We start from the raw sequence: 16,316 nt of genomic DNA on the forward strand, positions 1-16,316 counted from the left end.
TATGCTAACCTTTAATTTGTAATCTAATACCACAAAGAATCATTATGAAACTCCAATAAGTTACACACTTTTACCAATTGTTGAAGCAGCAACTGAAACAACAAAAGACGTTTCGTGCAAGTCAAGGAACATGTGTTATGCAATATTTTTGCATGCCAAGCGTATTTAATTTCTTAATGATATCCAGGTTGAATCCTTTTGGAATAGCTATATTTATAAATCAAGAAATATATTTAGAAATATGAAAAGTCACTCAATGTTGAAAAACGAGAACAAGAAGATAAAATGTGGACGATACATGTCTTGAAAAAAGAAACTAACTTTAGTAATTAATGAGAAGACTAAGATATATGCAGTTTAATTACTAGTTTTTTGAAGTTTCCAAGACAAGCTTTGAAAGTTACATTGTTGTATATCAAATCGTAGAAGAAAGGTAGATCAGTGAGCCTTAATTATCAAATTTCAAGGTGACTCCTTTCTTGTTCTTCCCTTACTTTCATGTCTTGGTATTTAGGTTTTGAATAGAATTATTTTGTCATTTTCTTTTTTGCTTTTGTTTTGTGAATTACTTTGTTAAAACGTTACAAAATGTTTGGACTGTAGCTAAGGTTGGATTATAATACTGAATTCTAAGGAGTATATTTTTCCGTTTTGAGGAAATTATTCTGTTGGTGGCTCTTAGACGGGAATTAGAGAGGGTGACTCTTATGAGTAATATTGAAAGGATGAACTGAATTGGTTGAATTAGACTTACAACTATAGACTGATTATGCTCTAAAAATAGCTTAGCATTAATATATATATATACTTGTATCAGCCCGGTGCACAAGGTATCCCGCGTTCACGCAGGGTTAAGGGAAGGCCGCACCCTAAAGAGTGTGATATACATGTAGACAACCTACCCTAATATAAGTATTAGTGGTTGCCTTCACGACTTGAACCCGTGACCTATAGGTCACACGGAGACAACTTTAAAAAACTTGTATCTGCAACTTTAAATAGATTTGGATCCCCTTCCTAATATATACTTGTATCTGCAACTTTAAAAAACTAAAACCAAGATGGAACTGACAAATAGATTTGGATGCTGCCTAGTTTGGATCATTATGCCATTGTTCTTGTATCCCAGCTCCCTTTTTCTTATTTTAGAATCAGACTGGGAATAGCATGATATATTTATTCTTTTAACTAGAATCACACTTTTTAGTGCAGCAAAGGAACAAATGGAGACACTACCATCTTATAATTGCATTATCCACCTAGAGAAATTCCCGACGTTCATTATAGAAAAGGCCGTGTGTAACCACGGCTTTTTCATGATGGCTCCCAACTGTTGGGAGCCATCTTTTAAAAGCTTTTCTCGTCCTCTGCGATTAGCAGATTCCACATCTGTTATGACTTCCATTTCACAGCCTCCAGGAAAGGATCATCTCGCCGTTAAAGTTTACGGTGCAAGTATTCTTTCGCTTAAGGATGAGCTAGCCATCCAGGTTCGGTTCTTGATTCTCTCCTAAACAAAAAGTACAAAAACCAATGTACAACAAAACTAGAAAGAAATTGACTTGAAATATATTGTACTTCTTCTATGTAGTCACAAGTTAAGAGAATGCTGAGACTATCTGACAAGGATGAAGAAGATGTGAGAGATTTCCATAAGCTTCATCCAGAAGCTGAGGCCAAAGGATTTGGTAGATTGTTTCGATCGCCAACCTTATTTGAAGATATTGCCAAATCTCTTCTTCTTCGCTTTTGCCCGTAAGTTCATAGATGCAACAAAATGTAGAAATAGTTGATCATCTTGAGTTGAACATGGATGTGCTTGTAAGATTATCAGAGTAGTTGATTTTAATTGCCAACTTTTCTTAGGTGGAAGACATCATTGGATCTCGCAAAGGCTCTTTGTGATGTACAATATAAAAAGTTCAAGTCCAAAAGAAAGAGAGCATATATTTCAGCTTATGGAGACTTTCCGAATGCAGAAGAATTAGCAAGTTTTAGTGAGAAAGAGCTAAAAGGTATAGGCAACTTTGGATATAGAGCAAGGGACTTGGTTATGTTGGCAAAACAAGTTGTTGATGGGGAAATTAAGCTCAGTAAGTTTGAAAAAGACCACATTGGTGCCGAACCAAGTTGGTCTAAGCTGAAAATAAATGGTGCTGGTCCATTTACCATCAACACTATCATGATGTGTGCCGGACATTATAATTATATTCCAGTTGACAGTGAAACGATGCGTCATATGAATGAGGTAAATGAAATTTATAACTGGATCTGCATGTTTCAATTTACTTGTCTCTTTTGATTTGTTAACTTATTGCATATTCTACTTTCAATCTAAACGAGCTTTAAATGGTTTGTCAATAAAAATTAATTGGGCCAAAAGAATTTATTTAGTTTCATCTTATTAATTAGCCCATATTTTTATTTTGTTAGTCATTATTTTCCGAGTCTGATGCATGAGCTTCATTTCAGTTTCATGGACTTAAAGTGCACACGAGAAAAAGAGGATTCATCAATCTCCAGGTAAGGGACAAAATACAACAAATCTACAAACGTTATGAATACTGCTCTCCCATTTTTTATAATAGGGCAAATCAAAGATATTCTAATATACTTGTTTTATTCTGTTTATCTTGACTATATATTTAGGTTTCAACTTGTCAACTGTTGTGAAAGAGAACTTGGGAAGGTATTAAGCGAGTTATTACCATCAGAATATCATCGTGTCACTAGCAACTATGAAAAGGAGAAGAAGAAATTTTGAGGTAACATTGTGAAGTTAACATATGTATTTCTCTATATCTAATTATTTATCTTTATTTTATTTTTATCTCTAGCACTGATTGTTTTTTGTTGGTGTTCTTTTCTAGCTAGGATGGAGGGTGCATTAAACTATGAAAAGAAGGGGAAGAAGAAGATATCGAACAGAGTCATGAGGAAAAAGGGGAGGAAGAATCAGAGAAGGATAAAAAAGGTTGATAGAAGAAAATATTTACATATGTTCATTCTTGTTTCTCTCTATATCACTACTAGAAATTCGGTAAAAACCGACCAAAAAAACCGACCAACGTTGGTCGGTAATTACAAAAAATCGACCAAAACGCGACCATTTACGTGTGGACGGTATTTTTGTGGTCGGAAAGGAATACCGACCAAAGTTGGTCGGAAATTAAATTCAAAAAAAAAATATTGCAAAAAAAACCGACCAAAGTTAGTCGGTTTTTTCCGACCAAAGTTGGTCGGTATTTTAATTATGTAAAAAAAAAATTCACCATCTGGGAATCGAACCGGGGTCTGTACTGTGGCAGAATACTATTCTACCACTAGACCATTTGTACATTTTGTTTTAAGACTGTCTTTTATTTGATTTATACTCTTTAATCGTATTTTCGCATGAAAATAACCGACCAAAGTTGGTCGGTTTTATTAAAAAGTAAAATTACCGACCAAAGTTGGTCGGTTTTTTTAAATGACCCGTCGAATTAACCGACCAATTTTGGTCGGTTTTTTTAATATTAATTTTTATTTATATTAATTGAAAAACCGACCAAAGTTGGTCGGTTTCTTGAAACATAAATTTCGCGGGACTCAAAAATAGTTTCCCGCATTTTTGCGCCAAAGAAAACCGACCAAAGTTGGTCGGTTTAGTAAAAAAAAAAAAAAAAAATTTTTTTAAAAACCGACCAACTTTGGTCGGTTTTTTGGTCGGTTTTTTTACCGACCAAAGTTGGTCGGTCGACCTTGGTCGGTTTTTGCCGAATTTCTAGTAGTGTATTTCTAGGCTGTGTTTTTGTTGTAGTAAATACATTGTTAAAGGCAGAATAGGTCAGTAAATTCTTGTATTTGTTTCAGTTTGTCCTCCCGTCCCCGTGCTCCGTAAAGTTTCATCTAGAGACTTATAGTTGTTAAAACATACTATTTTAAACTCATCTATCGTTGACCTAGCTTATGTGGCATAGATAAGGCTGAGGTGGATAAAATGTTTGATACACGCACTAAAAAAAAAAGCGTGAATACAAAGATTAAACAGAAAATGACTTAAATAGGAGAAAAAAGATTTAAAAAAAAGAAAAGAAAGAAAAACACAAAAAAACAAAAGACCAGCAAAGAACCCAGTTCTCTGTTGCTGCCATTGCCATAGCTTCTTCTTTTCATCATAATTAAAGATAGAAAATCATCAGAATTTCATTATGCAAAATCGTTAGGATAGGAACTTTGTCCAAAAAATCATCAAGAAGGATAGGAATTTCATCGGAACCTGTCGAAAACTCATCGTTGAAACCTTCGAACCATCAATTGCAATAAACACAATGGAAAAGTTTGAACCATCACCGGCGATGGAGACCACCGATGACCACCACAATATTTTCTTCCGCATCACCTTGCTGTAATTAAAATAAAAAAAAATCTTAGCAGTTCAAGTCAAATCGGGCAAGAACACCAAAAAGAGTGCGGATATGAAGAGCACAAACGAGGAAAAAATTCACGGGGTGCCCGAACCTGAATGGCGTGTAGGGTGCATAAATCAATTTTGGTTTGTGAAAATTATTGGGTTTTGAAGTGGCTGCAACTTCAATTATTTCCTCTTCCACTTTCGGTCCCTAGAAAAATTGTGGTGGATATTTACAAATCTGCTAGTATCTCTTGTGGTTGCTCGGTGGTCAAGTTTTAATGGGAAGGTGACTCAACTTATTATAGTGGTATTGGAGGGTGAAGAAGGTGAAAATGGTGCCTTCTTATTAATTAAAAAATAGAAAATGATGTGGCATATTCTATATGATGCGGATATTAATATTAACGTGATTGAGCAACACGCGGGGCAAAGGGGTTTAGAATAGTGTGTTTTAACAACTGTAAACGTCTAGATGAAATTTTACGATGTATATGAACTGGGATGATAAACCGCTACAAGTATAAGGGCCTGCTAGGCTATTCTGCCAATTATTAAAAGATGAATTGTATTCTCAAACATATCCTGCTACATGCACCCTACCATTATATATATATAAAATAAAAAAAAATGCCTTGGCAAAATAGAGCCAGTAATTACATCAAGTATAACCCGGCTTTAATTCGTCGTCATGCAAAGTGTCTATTCTGAAGAATTCCAGGAGAATCAAAACCGTCTAATCAACAAAAATAGCAATACGCAACAACACGCATAGATTGCACCATATCATAAGTGACGAAATTTGAAGAAAACACCGTTCCATGGAGCTGGCACATTTAATCACAGAGCAAGTAAAGTCAACCAAACTATTACCAGAGAAAGCAAGTAGCAGCAATTTAGAATACAAATTTAGGCCTTTCTCAATAAAATAAAATCAAATAAAACAATCAGAAAGGCCGCAGTGCAAACTGAATGAGTTTTATATAAGAGAATTTATAACCGTAATATCCAGATTAAACTGTAGTATTTTGCACACATTTCGATTAATTTTATGGTATCTGTTGCGACCAAACACACTCACGCAAGTATACGCGGTCGTCAAGTAATAAAGTGACTAAAAGTCGGATGTCGAACCCACGAGGACTTATGATTAACTATTAACTAAATTATACTATCCTAATTATCTAAACAAGAATTAAATCTAAAAATATTTGATTCTAAACTAATTAAATAAAAAATATAAATAATGAACTTTGAACAGAGAAAGAGCAGAATTTTATGATATAAATGTAATGAAAACGATCTAGGGTTATGGGCTATCTAACAATCCTATTGTATTCTTCAATTGAATTGACCGACTAATTTATCTAGCTTATTGGTTGACAGGGTTAATATTGCTCATAAGAATCTGTCGAGTTCTTACTCGTCTATTCAAGCTAACCTAACGCCTATATGTCTATGGAGTTAGAATCAACAAAAACGCATTTATAATTCTTGTAAATCAACCAAGCAAGGCAATTAGGTATATGTCTATCCTAACCAAGAATCCGTTCCCCGATGCCCGAGTTCAAGAACTTGCTCTACTCAATCCTATATGCAATCTAGAATTCCCACTTTCGAGTTCAATTCTAGATTCGTAGATAGTATTCAATTGGTGATCAAGCAATCAAATAAATAAGCGCAAGATTGAATAAATAAACTAATATGATAAATCAAGAAGTCAAAATCAATATCCGAATAACAATAGTCATGAAAGAACCACAACCCTAGAACGTGAAGTTTAGCTCCATATAGACATGGTAGCCAAACAATAAATCATACAAAGAAACATAAAGATTACTAAGTTTGGTGGAAGAAAGATGAAACTTGATGAATTCCGACCTCCACAGCTTTGTCGTGGCTTTTTCCCTCTTCCCAATATGTTAGATGACCTAAAGGAGGCGTTTTTGGCTAATATATTGCGTACAAAAGTCGTGGGCCAAAGTTCTCCTATTCCTAGTCCAAATCGGCTTCAGGAATTGATGCTAAGGTGGATGCGACGCATCCACCTCGTCCTCCATTTCTCAGCTTCGCATGCGAGGGTGGATGCGACGCATCCACCTCGTCCTCTACTTCTCAGCTTTGCATGCGAGGGTGGATGCGACGCATCCACCCTTTGTTCCTCCATCTCAGCTTTTTCCAGGTGCGGATGCTAAGGCGGATGCTATGGGCCGACTTCACTGCTAAGGGTGCACGAAATCTGATTTTTTTCTAGGTTGGATGCGACGCATCCAACCCCTTTTCCTCTACCTAGAGCACCTTTTCTTCATATTTTTGCACTCCAAACACCCTAAATCATCACACATTACTCAATTAGTCATAAAACTAATAATTAAACCATGTTGGGCATTTTAAAGCTCAAATAGCATAAAAAAGTAGTTAAAACATGGGTAAAGTTACATCAACACATATCGAAATATGCCCAACATCACCACCCCGCACTTAAACCTTTGTTCGTCCTCGAACAAACCATCACTATAGTAGACGAAACAAAATTAAGCTCTTATCATTCAAAGCACACTACACATATGACCATTGTTATTTGCTACAATTAGGCTCTAGAATATGCATCACATACACTTCCCTTTACTTATGTCATTCTTTAAAAATATTTAAACAAAGACAACATGCACACAACAACCCTAACCTCAAAAACTGACTTAATGTCACAATGCATTCATGGCTTGAACACCCAATATCATAGAGAAGTCTAATAACGTTATCTATCCCTCGTGAAATCATGTGCACTCACAGCAAGAACAAGTGAGCTAGTTCAATCCACACATTCAAATTTCATGATCAAATATATTTTAATGACTCACATATATCAAAGAAAATTGCTCACTCTCACAAAGAAGTCACATGCATGCAATTGGTACCATAGGCTTGCCCTTAATGTAAATCTCTACTAATGTAAACTCGCTCGATCTAAAATCAATTAGAACTTTTTCATGGTTGTAATGTGGGCTAAGGGACGGGTAGGATATATTTTAGGAATAGTGACTCAACCTCCTAAGCACTTTAAAACATCACCAAATAACTTAAGCGCAAATTCTTCAACACCATTTCAATTTCAAAAATAATATCATCCCCAACAATATTTTCTCTTTCTTTAAGCACTACTTTAATTCATACCCACTAGCAAGAACAAGACAATAATTTATTCATCTATATTTTTCCTTTTTTTTTTTCAACTATTTTTTTTAATTTTCGCTAGTGGTGTATTATTTTACAAAACAAGTGCACCCTTCTTCCTTTCATTGGTTCCACTCAAAAGCCACCCCACACTTAGTCCCTTCTTACTTTTTTTAGCGCTCATTTCACAATTAAAGTGCTTTAAGAGGTAAAAGGATAAAAAAATATCAATTAAGAACAAAAAGGGTATAGACTTGTAATGTGGGTGCCAAATAAAAGTCTATAGGCTCAAAAGGGTTAACTAAGGATCAATTTTATTTGTGATAAGCAATTAAGCTCAAAAATATCAAAGAAAGCCTAAAATTATTTTTCAACCAAGCATCACCTAAAATTTCGCTTCAACTCACATACCGGGCAAGTTCTAGACACAAGTACAATACATGGACTACACAAAAACCTCACCACACATGGCACATGCCTCACTAAGGACTGTCACATTCCGACTCTCAACAGATGCAAATATTCACGGAGCCACGAGATATTGAGCATTAAGCGCAAAGTGAACACAAGTCAAGAAAACGAGAAATAGGTGCCACAAAATATGCTATCCAATTTATAAAGGCTTCATGATCAATTTTAAAACATAGGAAAGGTACTACACATGCCAAAGCCTGAATATGCTACTATCAAACAAGTCAAGAGCCCCTAGGAATCTCATATTTCTCCCTCCATTTATTTTCTAAACTCTAATCTATTCTAAAAGAAAACAAAAATTACCCGGTTCCAACTACATCCATGGAAAAGAACCGAGGCACAAAGAAAAACCACAGGGGATTATTACTACTAAAAAAAAAAAACTAAAAGATATATTTTTGGATTTTTGTTTAGACTTTAATCCCTCAAGAAAACTGTCTAGGAGATCAATCGTCGGGAATAGTCCATTTTTTTCTACTTTTATCGTTTTTTTTTTCTTTTCACAAAAGCTACTACACTTAAGAACGAGTACTACACTAAGCTAAAATAGCACAGAAACGCATCCAAACAATCTCCTCACCCCACACTTAAAATTTTGCAATGTCCTCAATGCACACTATAAATAATAAGAGGGTAAAAGAGACTCCCTGGTAGGCTAAAGGCCAAAGCAATAGCGGCTCACGAGGTACGCAGACTTCCCCCAGGCATCGTCCTTTGTGTGGGCACCCCACACTTAGTCCTCACCATCTAGCTCGCTTTTGCACTCTTCTAATGGCTTTGCTTCCTATGCTCATAATCCTACAAAATAAAAATAAATACTACAAAATAATAAAAATAAAATAAAATAAAAAGTAAACAAAAATAAAATAAAAAGCAGTAAAGTTGGGTTGCCTCCCAACAAGCGCCTGATTTAACGTCGTGGCACGACGTGAACCACTTTTTACCTCCACCTCGAACTTATGAATTGAGCCCCTAACATGGCATCCAGTCTGCGGCTATGCTCCAGTGGTGGGGCTACAACGATAACCAGGCCAAGTAATAAATTTTTCACTCTACACTTCTCGGCCTTTAGATGAGGAATGTAATTTTTGCTTTTTGGCACAACAAATTCAAGAAAATAGGCACTCTCATCCTCACCCTTTGACCCCCTCATTGGCTCAGATGGCTCGATTACTATCTTACTATCTAAACACAATGTGGAAAAATGATTGGAATGGGGTCTAATGCGCCTTAACTCATGAATTGTACTACTATTTACATCCCCATATATACACACACTCAAATCTCCCAAAGTAATGTTATCTATTCCCTCATATGACTCTAGAGCATTCTTCTCAATATTGGCATCCTCAAGAAAAACATGGTTTAATGATTGGTATTCTCATTTTAGCTCCTCAATTTGGTCTAGAAGATTTTTTTTCAGTTTCACACAACTCATCATTAAATTGTTGGCCATTACACGCATCAACCTTTTCATTCAAATTTGCATCCAAGTTATGCACAAAATGCCCAGTGATATCAGGCTTCACAATAGCCTGAGTCATATTCGCAAGATTGGGCCTTGCGGCTTCAATTACCGGACGCTCTTCATTGCCTGCCATATCTATTGGCTGTGGTTGGACTGCGATGTCCAAATCTCTTTCTATTCTCGTTCTAGCTTCGTGTTCCCTTCTCACTCTATGTAGTGTTCGTTCGATTTCTGGATCAAGAGGAATGAGGTTGTTTGCACTTCTACTCCTCTGCATTCGAGAGAAGACCCTGCGTTGACACAAACCAGGCAAACTGAAAATTAAAACTTGAAAACAAATATCTAATAAAAGCTTAACTTAGTCACGTAGCTAATTTCTAAGTCCCCGGCAACGGCGCCAAAAACTTGTTGCGACCAAACACACTCACGCAAGTATACGCGGTCGTCAAGTAATAAAGTGACTAAAAGTCGGATGTCGAACCCACGAGGACTTATGATTAACTATTAACTAAATTAGACTATCCTAATTATCTAAACAAGAATTAAACCTAAAAATATTTTATTCTAAACTAATTAAATAAGAAAATATAAATAATGAACTTTGAACAGAGAAAGAGCAGATTTTTATGATATCAATGTAATGAAAACGATCTAGGGTTATGGGCTATCTAACAATCCTATTGTATTCTTCAATTGAATTGACCGACTAATTTATCTAGCTTATTGGTTGACAGGGTTAATATTGCTCATAAGAATCTGTCGAGTTCTTACTCGCCTATTCAAGCTAACCTAACGCCTATATGTCTATGGAGTTAGAATCAACAAGAACGCATTTATAATTCCTGTAAATCAACCAAGCAAGGCAATTAGGTATATGTCTATCCTAACCAAGAATCCGTTCCCCGATGCCCGAGTTCAAGAACTTGCTCTACTCAATCCTATATGCAATCTAGAATTCCCACTTTTGAGTTCAATTCTAGATTCGTAGATAGTATTCAATTGGTGATCAAGCAATCAAATAAATAAGCGCAAGATTGAATAAATAAACTAATATGATAAATCAAGAAGTCAAAATCAATATCCGAATAACAATAGTCATGAAAGAACCACAACCCTAGAACGTGAAGTTTAGCTCCATATAGACATGGTAGCCAAACAACAAATCATACACAGAAACATAAAGATTACTAAGTTTGGTGGGAGAAAGATGAAACTTGATGAATTCTGGCCTCCACAGCTTTGTCGTGGCTTTTCCCCTCTTTCCAATATGTTAGATGACCTAAAGGAGGCGTTTTTGGCTAATATATTGCCTACAAAAGTCGTGGGCCAAAGTTCTCCTATTCCTAGTCCAAATCGGCTTCAGAGATTGATGCTAAGGTGGATGCGACGCATCCACCTCGTCCTCTACTTCTCAGCTTTGCATGCGAGGGTGGATGCGATGCATCCACCCTTTGTTCCTCCATCTCAGCTTTTCCTAGGTGCGGATGCTAAGGCGGATGCTATGGGCCGACTTCACTGCTAAGGGTGCACGAAATCTGATTTTTTTCTAGGTTGGATGCGACGCATCCAACCCCTCTTCCTCTACCTAGAGCACCTTTTCTTCATATCTTTGCACTCCAAACACCCTAAATCATCACACACAACTCAATTAGTCATAAAACCAATAATTAAACCATGTTGGGCATTTTAAAGCTCAAATAGCATAAAAAAGTAGTTAAAACATGGGTAAAGTAACATCAACACATATCGAAGTATGCCCAACATCAGTACCTACTGCCTTTTCTTACAAGCACAAATATCATATACCTGTATGTCAAAGAGGCGGTGGAATATCTTAATTTTATTTTCTTGTACTAAAATTGGGATTGGGAATTTTTGCTCTGTCATTTTTACTTTTTCTTTTTGTGCTAGTATTATCTAGTTGTCAAGTTTGGATTTTTGAAGTTGGCAAAAGATATTAACAAATTATATTTTTTATTTCTTTTTTTAATAATATTTTTTTGTCACCTTGATTCTGAATATCTGTACTCAAAAATATTTCTAAGGAATATCTATTGCATAAATAGCAATTGGCATATGAGACTACAAATCCCAATTGGCCAATGCTAAGTACATATCGCATTTACAACTTATAATGACGAATGCGACTATAAATCGCAATTAACAAATGCAACTTATAAAGCGCAATTGATAAATTATACTTATAAATCATAATTGAAAAATGCCACTTATAGTGGTATCCGTATAAGCTATACAATATATAGCCTATATTATAAGTAGTGTAAATTGCAACTGATAAATTCGACTTATAAATCGCAATTGGAAAATGTCACTTATAGTGGTATCCGTATAAGCTATACATCTATAGCCTATAGTAGTGTAAATCGTAATTGACAAATGCGACTTATAAATCGCAATTTATAAATTTGACTTATAAATCGCAATTGGAAAATGCCACTTATAGTGGTATCCGTATAAGCTATAGGCTATTGTGATGACCCAAAATATCATTTTTAAAGTTAATAATTAATTTGTGTTCTAAGACCTCAAAAAATACTATTTATTATTACTCGACTTGCGTGCGCAGTACGTAAAATTTTTCGAAAAGTTTTTATGTGAAGAAAGGATTAAAATGTGAATTAGAGATTTAAAACTCAACTGAGTTGACTTTGGTCAACATTTTGAGCAAACGGACTCAGATCAGTATTTTAACAGTTTCGGTAGGTCCGTATCGTGATTTGGAACTTGGGCGTATGCCCGAAATTAAATTCCAAGGTCCCTAGCCCGAGATATGAAATTTTGATGAAAAATTAAAGGTTTTAAAAGCTTAAGTCAAATAGTGACCAGTTGTCGAATTATGTACAAACGACCCCGGAATAGAATTTTGATGATTTCTACAGCTCCGTATGGTGATTTTGGACTTAGGAGCGTGATCAAAATTTTATTTGAAAGTCCGTAGTGAAATTAGGCTTGAAATGGCTAAAATAGGAATTTAAAGTTTGGAAGTTTGACCGGGGAGTTGACTTTTTGATATCGGAGTCGGAATCCAGTTATGAAAAATTTTCATAGCTCCGTTATGTCATTTATGACTTGTGTGTAAAATTTGAGGTCAATCGGACTTGATTTGATAGATTTCGACATCGAATGTAGAAGTTGAAAATTCTAAGTTTCATTAAGCTTCAATTGGAGCATGATTCGTGATTTTAGCGTTGTTTGATATGATTTGAGGTTTCAAATAAGTTCGTATGATGTTTTAGGACTTGTTGGTGTATTTGGTTGAGGTCCCGAGGGCCTCGGGTGAGTTTCGGTTGGTAAACGGATCAAAAATTGGACTTAAACAACTGCTGCAAAAAGCTGCTGTAAATTTTCTTCTGCTGAGCAATCGAGTCCAGAAACCAAGCCCAAAAATCGAGCCGAGGATTGAAGGCAAGGATCGAGAGCCAAAAATCGAAGGCAGGCTCGAGAGCCATGATCGAAGGCAAGGCTCGAGAGCCATGATCGAAGGCAAGCTCGAAGGCTAGTGATCGAAGGCCCAGGATCGAGGGCTATGACCGAGGCCAGTGATCGAAGGCCATAAAGATCGAAGCCATGATCGATGGCTGTGATCGAGCCCCAGGGTCGAGGGCCATGTTCGAAGCCATGATCGAAGGCCATGACCGAGATCCATGATCGAGGGCAATGATCGAGGACCATGATCGAGCCCCAGGATTGAAGTTCCATGATAGAGGTCCAACCTAGATAGATCTGTAAGTTTATAAAACTGGGGAATTCGTCCCATTCGCCATTTTTAACAAACTGGAGCTTGAGTAGAGGCAATGTTTGATAGATTTTCAAGGAAAGACATTAGGGTAAGTGATTCTAACTCGGATTTGGTCTATATACACAAATATATCATTATTTTCACCATTTAATTAGTGTTTTGAGAACTAAATTTTGGAATTTTTTTGAAATCTCATAAAAATGAATTTTTGAGATTTCAGTATCGATTCAGAGTCGGATTTGAGTGAAACTGGTATGGTTGAATTCGTAATTGAATGGGCGTTCATATTTCATAATTTTCGTCGGATTCCGAGATGTGGGCCCCACATGCCATTTTTGAGCTAATTTCGAATTTTATTGAAAAATATAGTATTTTCTTAAGAAATTGATTCCTATAATTTTTGTTGACTATATCGAATTAATTAAGACTAGATACGAGTCAATCAGAGTCGGAAAATCGAGGAAAAAATATACTACTTGGTTAAATTGGAGCAAGTCGAGGTAAGTGACTTGTCTAACTTTGTGTGGGGGAAATCTCCCCTACGACTGATATTGAAGTGATAAATTGTAATGTATTGAAAGTCGTGTACACGAGGTTATGAGTGTGTACACAGGCTAAATATGAAAGATTATATTTATAAATTGTGTAGATCACTGTTGCGCATTAATTAAACTATTTTATTCTGATATATTCTTCATCATTGATTTAATGTTTATATTTTAAAATTGTTTGACCTTTTCCTGCTAATTGTTTTACCTGTTTAGTTGAAACTTGATTTCTTTTATTCTGTGCATTATTTGAAGTTAATTTTCTTTAAATTAAATATTATCAATATGAAGTATTTGACATTTTTAAATTTGGTATTGAAGCAACGTATTAAAGATTTTGAAATATTATTTTGCTGAATTATTTATTTTTGAATATTTTTGTAAGATTTTTGTACTCATTGTGATGGAGTCGCGAGCTCTTTATTGTGGAAAAATATTGTTGTTGAAGTATTTTGGCAAGTTAAATTATTTGAGCACTTGGGGTGCAAATTGTGATATATTGTGATGTTGATACGCATGCGGTGGTATAAGGTCTGAGTATTTTAATGCATGCGGTGAGATAAGGGCGGTTTGATACGCGTGGCTAGTAGGGGGAACTACTAGAAGTCATGCGGTGTGATAAGGATGGCTAAAACACGGGATGCTATTTTGGGACAAACTGTTTTTTGTTTAAAATAAATTGTGAAGGCTCCCGCGGTGAGATAATGAGATATTGTGAATTTATTTATGATTTGGGACTACGAGGCGGTACCTCGGGAGTGCCCTTGTTGATATTGATTTATGGCCGCAATTGCCTTTGATTATTTGTTGTGATTTTCTTAAAGTTGAAAGAAATTCTGTTTTGATTCCACGAGATATTATTTGCCATTATTTTGTGTAATTAAATGGTGACATGCTACTTGATTCATTTCCATTGTCATTTATTTTATTATATTGTTAACATTTTATTAGACTTGGCACTTACTGGGTACCGATGTGGTATACTCATACTATGCTTCTGCACATCTTTTACTGCATATCAAGGTACACCTTATCAGACCAGGCATCAGTAAACTAGCTGTACGAGGAGACTTCGAGGTATATCTGCCAGCGTCCGTAGACTCCGGAGTCCCCTTCTATCTTGCTATGTTGTCTTCCTTATTTGCTTTAGACTCTGATGTATAGAGACATAGAGAATAAATTCTTAGAAGCTTGTGACTTATTTCTACCAGGTTTTGGGAGTTGCAATTATTTAAAGTTTCAGATTTATATTTTTATTCCGCATTGATAGGCTTACCTAGTCTTAGAGACTAGGTACCATCACGACATCCTACAGAGGGAATTTGGGGTCGTGACAAGTTGGTATCAGAGCTCTAAGTTCATAGGTGTTATGAATCACAAGCAAGTTTAGTAGAGTCTTGCGGATCGGTACGAAGACGTCTGTACTTATCTTCGAGAGGCTATGGAACTGTTAGAAAATATTCACTTCTTTGATTCTTTATCGTGCGTATTTGTTGACTTCAAAATTTTAAACCATTGTCTTTCTATTCTCTCACAGATGGTGAGGACACGCACAACTGGATGCGATGACCAGACACCCGCGCCCCCTGTTGGAGCCGTAAGAGGCCGGGGTCGGGGCAGAGGCCGAGGAAGACCACGTGGTGCAGCCAGAGCACCTACACGAGCTGCTGCACCAGAGCCACCAGTAGCTCCAGTTGGAGAGCATGCACCTGAGACGCCTGTTACTACTCCTGCACTTCAGGAGACCCTTGCCCAGTTTTTGAGCATGTTTGGCACTCTAGCTCAGGCAGGGTTAATTCCACTTGCTCCTGCCACATCTCAGGCCGGAGGAGGAGCACAGACTCCCGCCGCCCGTACTCCAGAACCACGGGCCCAAGTTGACCATGCCCCAGAGGTTATACCAGTGCAGCCAGTTGTCCCAGTTCGGCCTGAGATTAGGACATCAGTCTCAGAGGGGGAGTAGTTCAGGCTTGAAAGGTACAAAAAGTACCACCCTCCCACTTTCAGTGGCTTAGCTTCAGAGGATGCTCAGGGTTTTCTGAAGGAATTCACCGTATATTTCGTACTATGGGTATTGTGGACTCCAATGGGGTTTCTTTCACGGCATTCTAGTTTAGAGGAGCAGCCTACCAGTGGTGGTGGGCATATGAGTTGGATAGTCCCGCTGAGGCATCTTCACTCACTTGGACTCAATTTTCAGATATGTTCTTAAGGGAGTATATTCCTCAGAGTCTTAGAGATGCATGGCGCACAGAGTTTGAGCAGTTGCACCAGGGTTCTATGACCGTGTCAGAGTATGCGGTCCGATTCAGTGATTTGGCGAGGCATGCACCAGCCTTAGTTGCTACTGTTCGAGAGCGGGTTCACAGATTTATTGAGGGTCTCCACCCTAATATCAGATACAGTATGGCCCGAGAGCTAGAGATGGACATCACATACTAACATGTGGTGTCAATTTCTAGGAGATTGGAAGGTATGCGGATTCGGGAGAGGGAAGAGAGG

The 16,316-nt window shown here is 36.8% G+C and overlaps 1 protein-coding gene and 1 long non-coding RNA gene across 2 annotated transcripts; one reads left to right on the plus strand and one right to left on the minus strand.

Annotated features, from left to right (window-relative positions):
- Positions 1-966: 966 nt before the first annotated feature.
- Positions 967-3,494, plus strand: LOC104117102 (uncharacterized). The gene is made up of 4 exons (XM_070199380.1): positions 967-1,490; positions 1,592-1,755; positions 1,867-2,248; positions 2,473-3,494. The coding sequence occupies exons 1-4, from the start codon at positions 1,224-1,226 to the stop codon at positions 2,635-2,637; spliced, it is 978 nt and encodes a 325-aa protein (XP_070055481.1). The 5' UTR covers positions 967-1,223; the 3' UTR covers positions 2,638-3,494.
- A 472-nt stretch (positions 3,495-3,966) lies between these two features.
- On the minus strand, positions 3,967-4,939 carry LOC138908697 (uncharacterized). The gene is made up of 2 exons (XR_011415101.1): positions 4,501-4,939; positions 3,967-4,385 (listed from the first exon to the last, which is right to left on the minus strand). It is a non-coding gene; the product is annotated as an uncharacterized lncRNA (long non-coding RNA).
- Between the last annotated feature and the right edge of the window lie 11,377 nt (positions 4,940-16,316).

This window comes from Nicotiana tomentosiformis, chromosome 3 (assembly GCF_000390325.3).
Source record: "Nicotiana tomentosiformis chromosome 3, ASM39032v3, whole genome shotgun sequence".
Taxonomy (NCBI): domain Eukaryota; kingdom Viridiplantae; phylum Streptophyta; class Magnoliopsida; order Solanales; family Solanaceae; genus Nicotiana; species Nicotiana tomentosiformis.

What these genes read in the sequence shown, in the direction of transcription:
- LOC104117102 (XM_070199380.1), top strand. Translation starts at nt 1,224, where the DNA reads ATGGAGACACTACCATCTTATAATTGCATTATCCACCTAGAGAAATTC. An exon ending in AGGATGAGCTAGCCATCCAG is followed by an intron (nt 1,491 to 1,591) that starts GTTCGGTTCTTG and finishes TCTTCTATGTAG; the next exon opens with TCACAAGTTAAGAGAATGCT. An exon ending in CGATGCGTCATATGAATGAG is followed by an intron (nt 2,249 to 2,472) that starts GTAAATGAAATT and finishes GCTTCATTTCAG; the next exon opens with TTTCATGGACTTAAAGTGCA.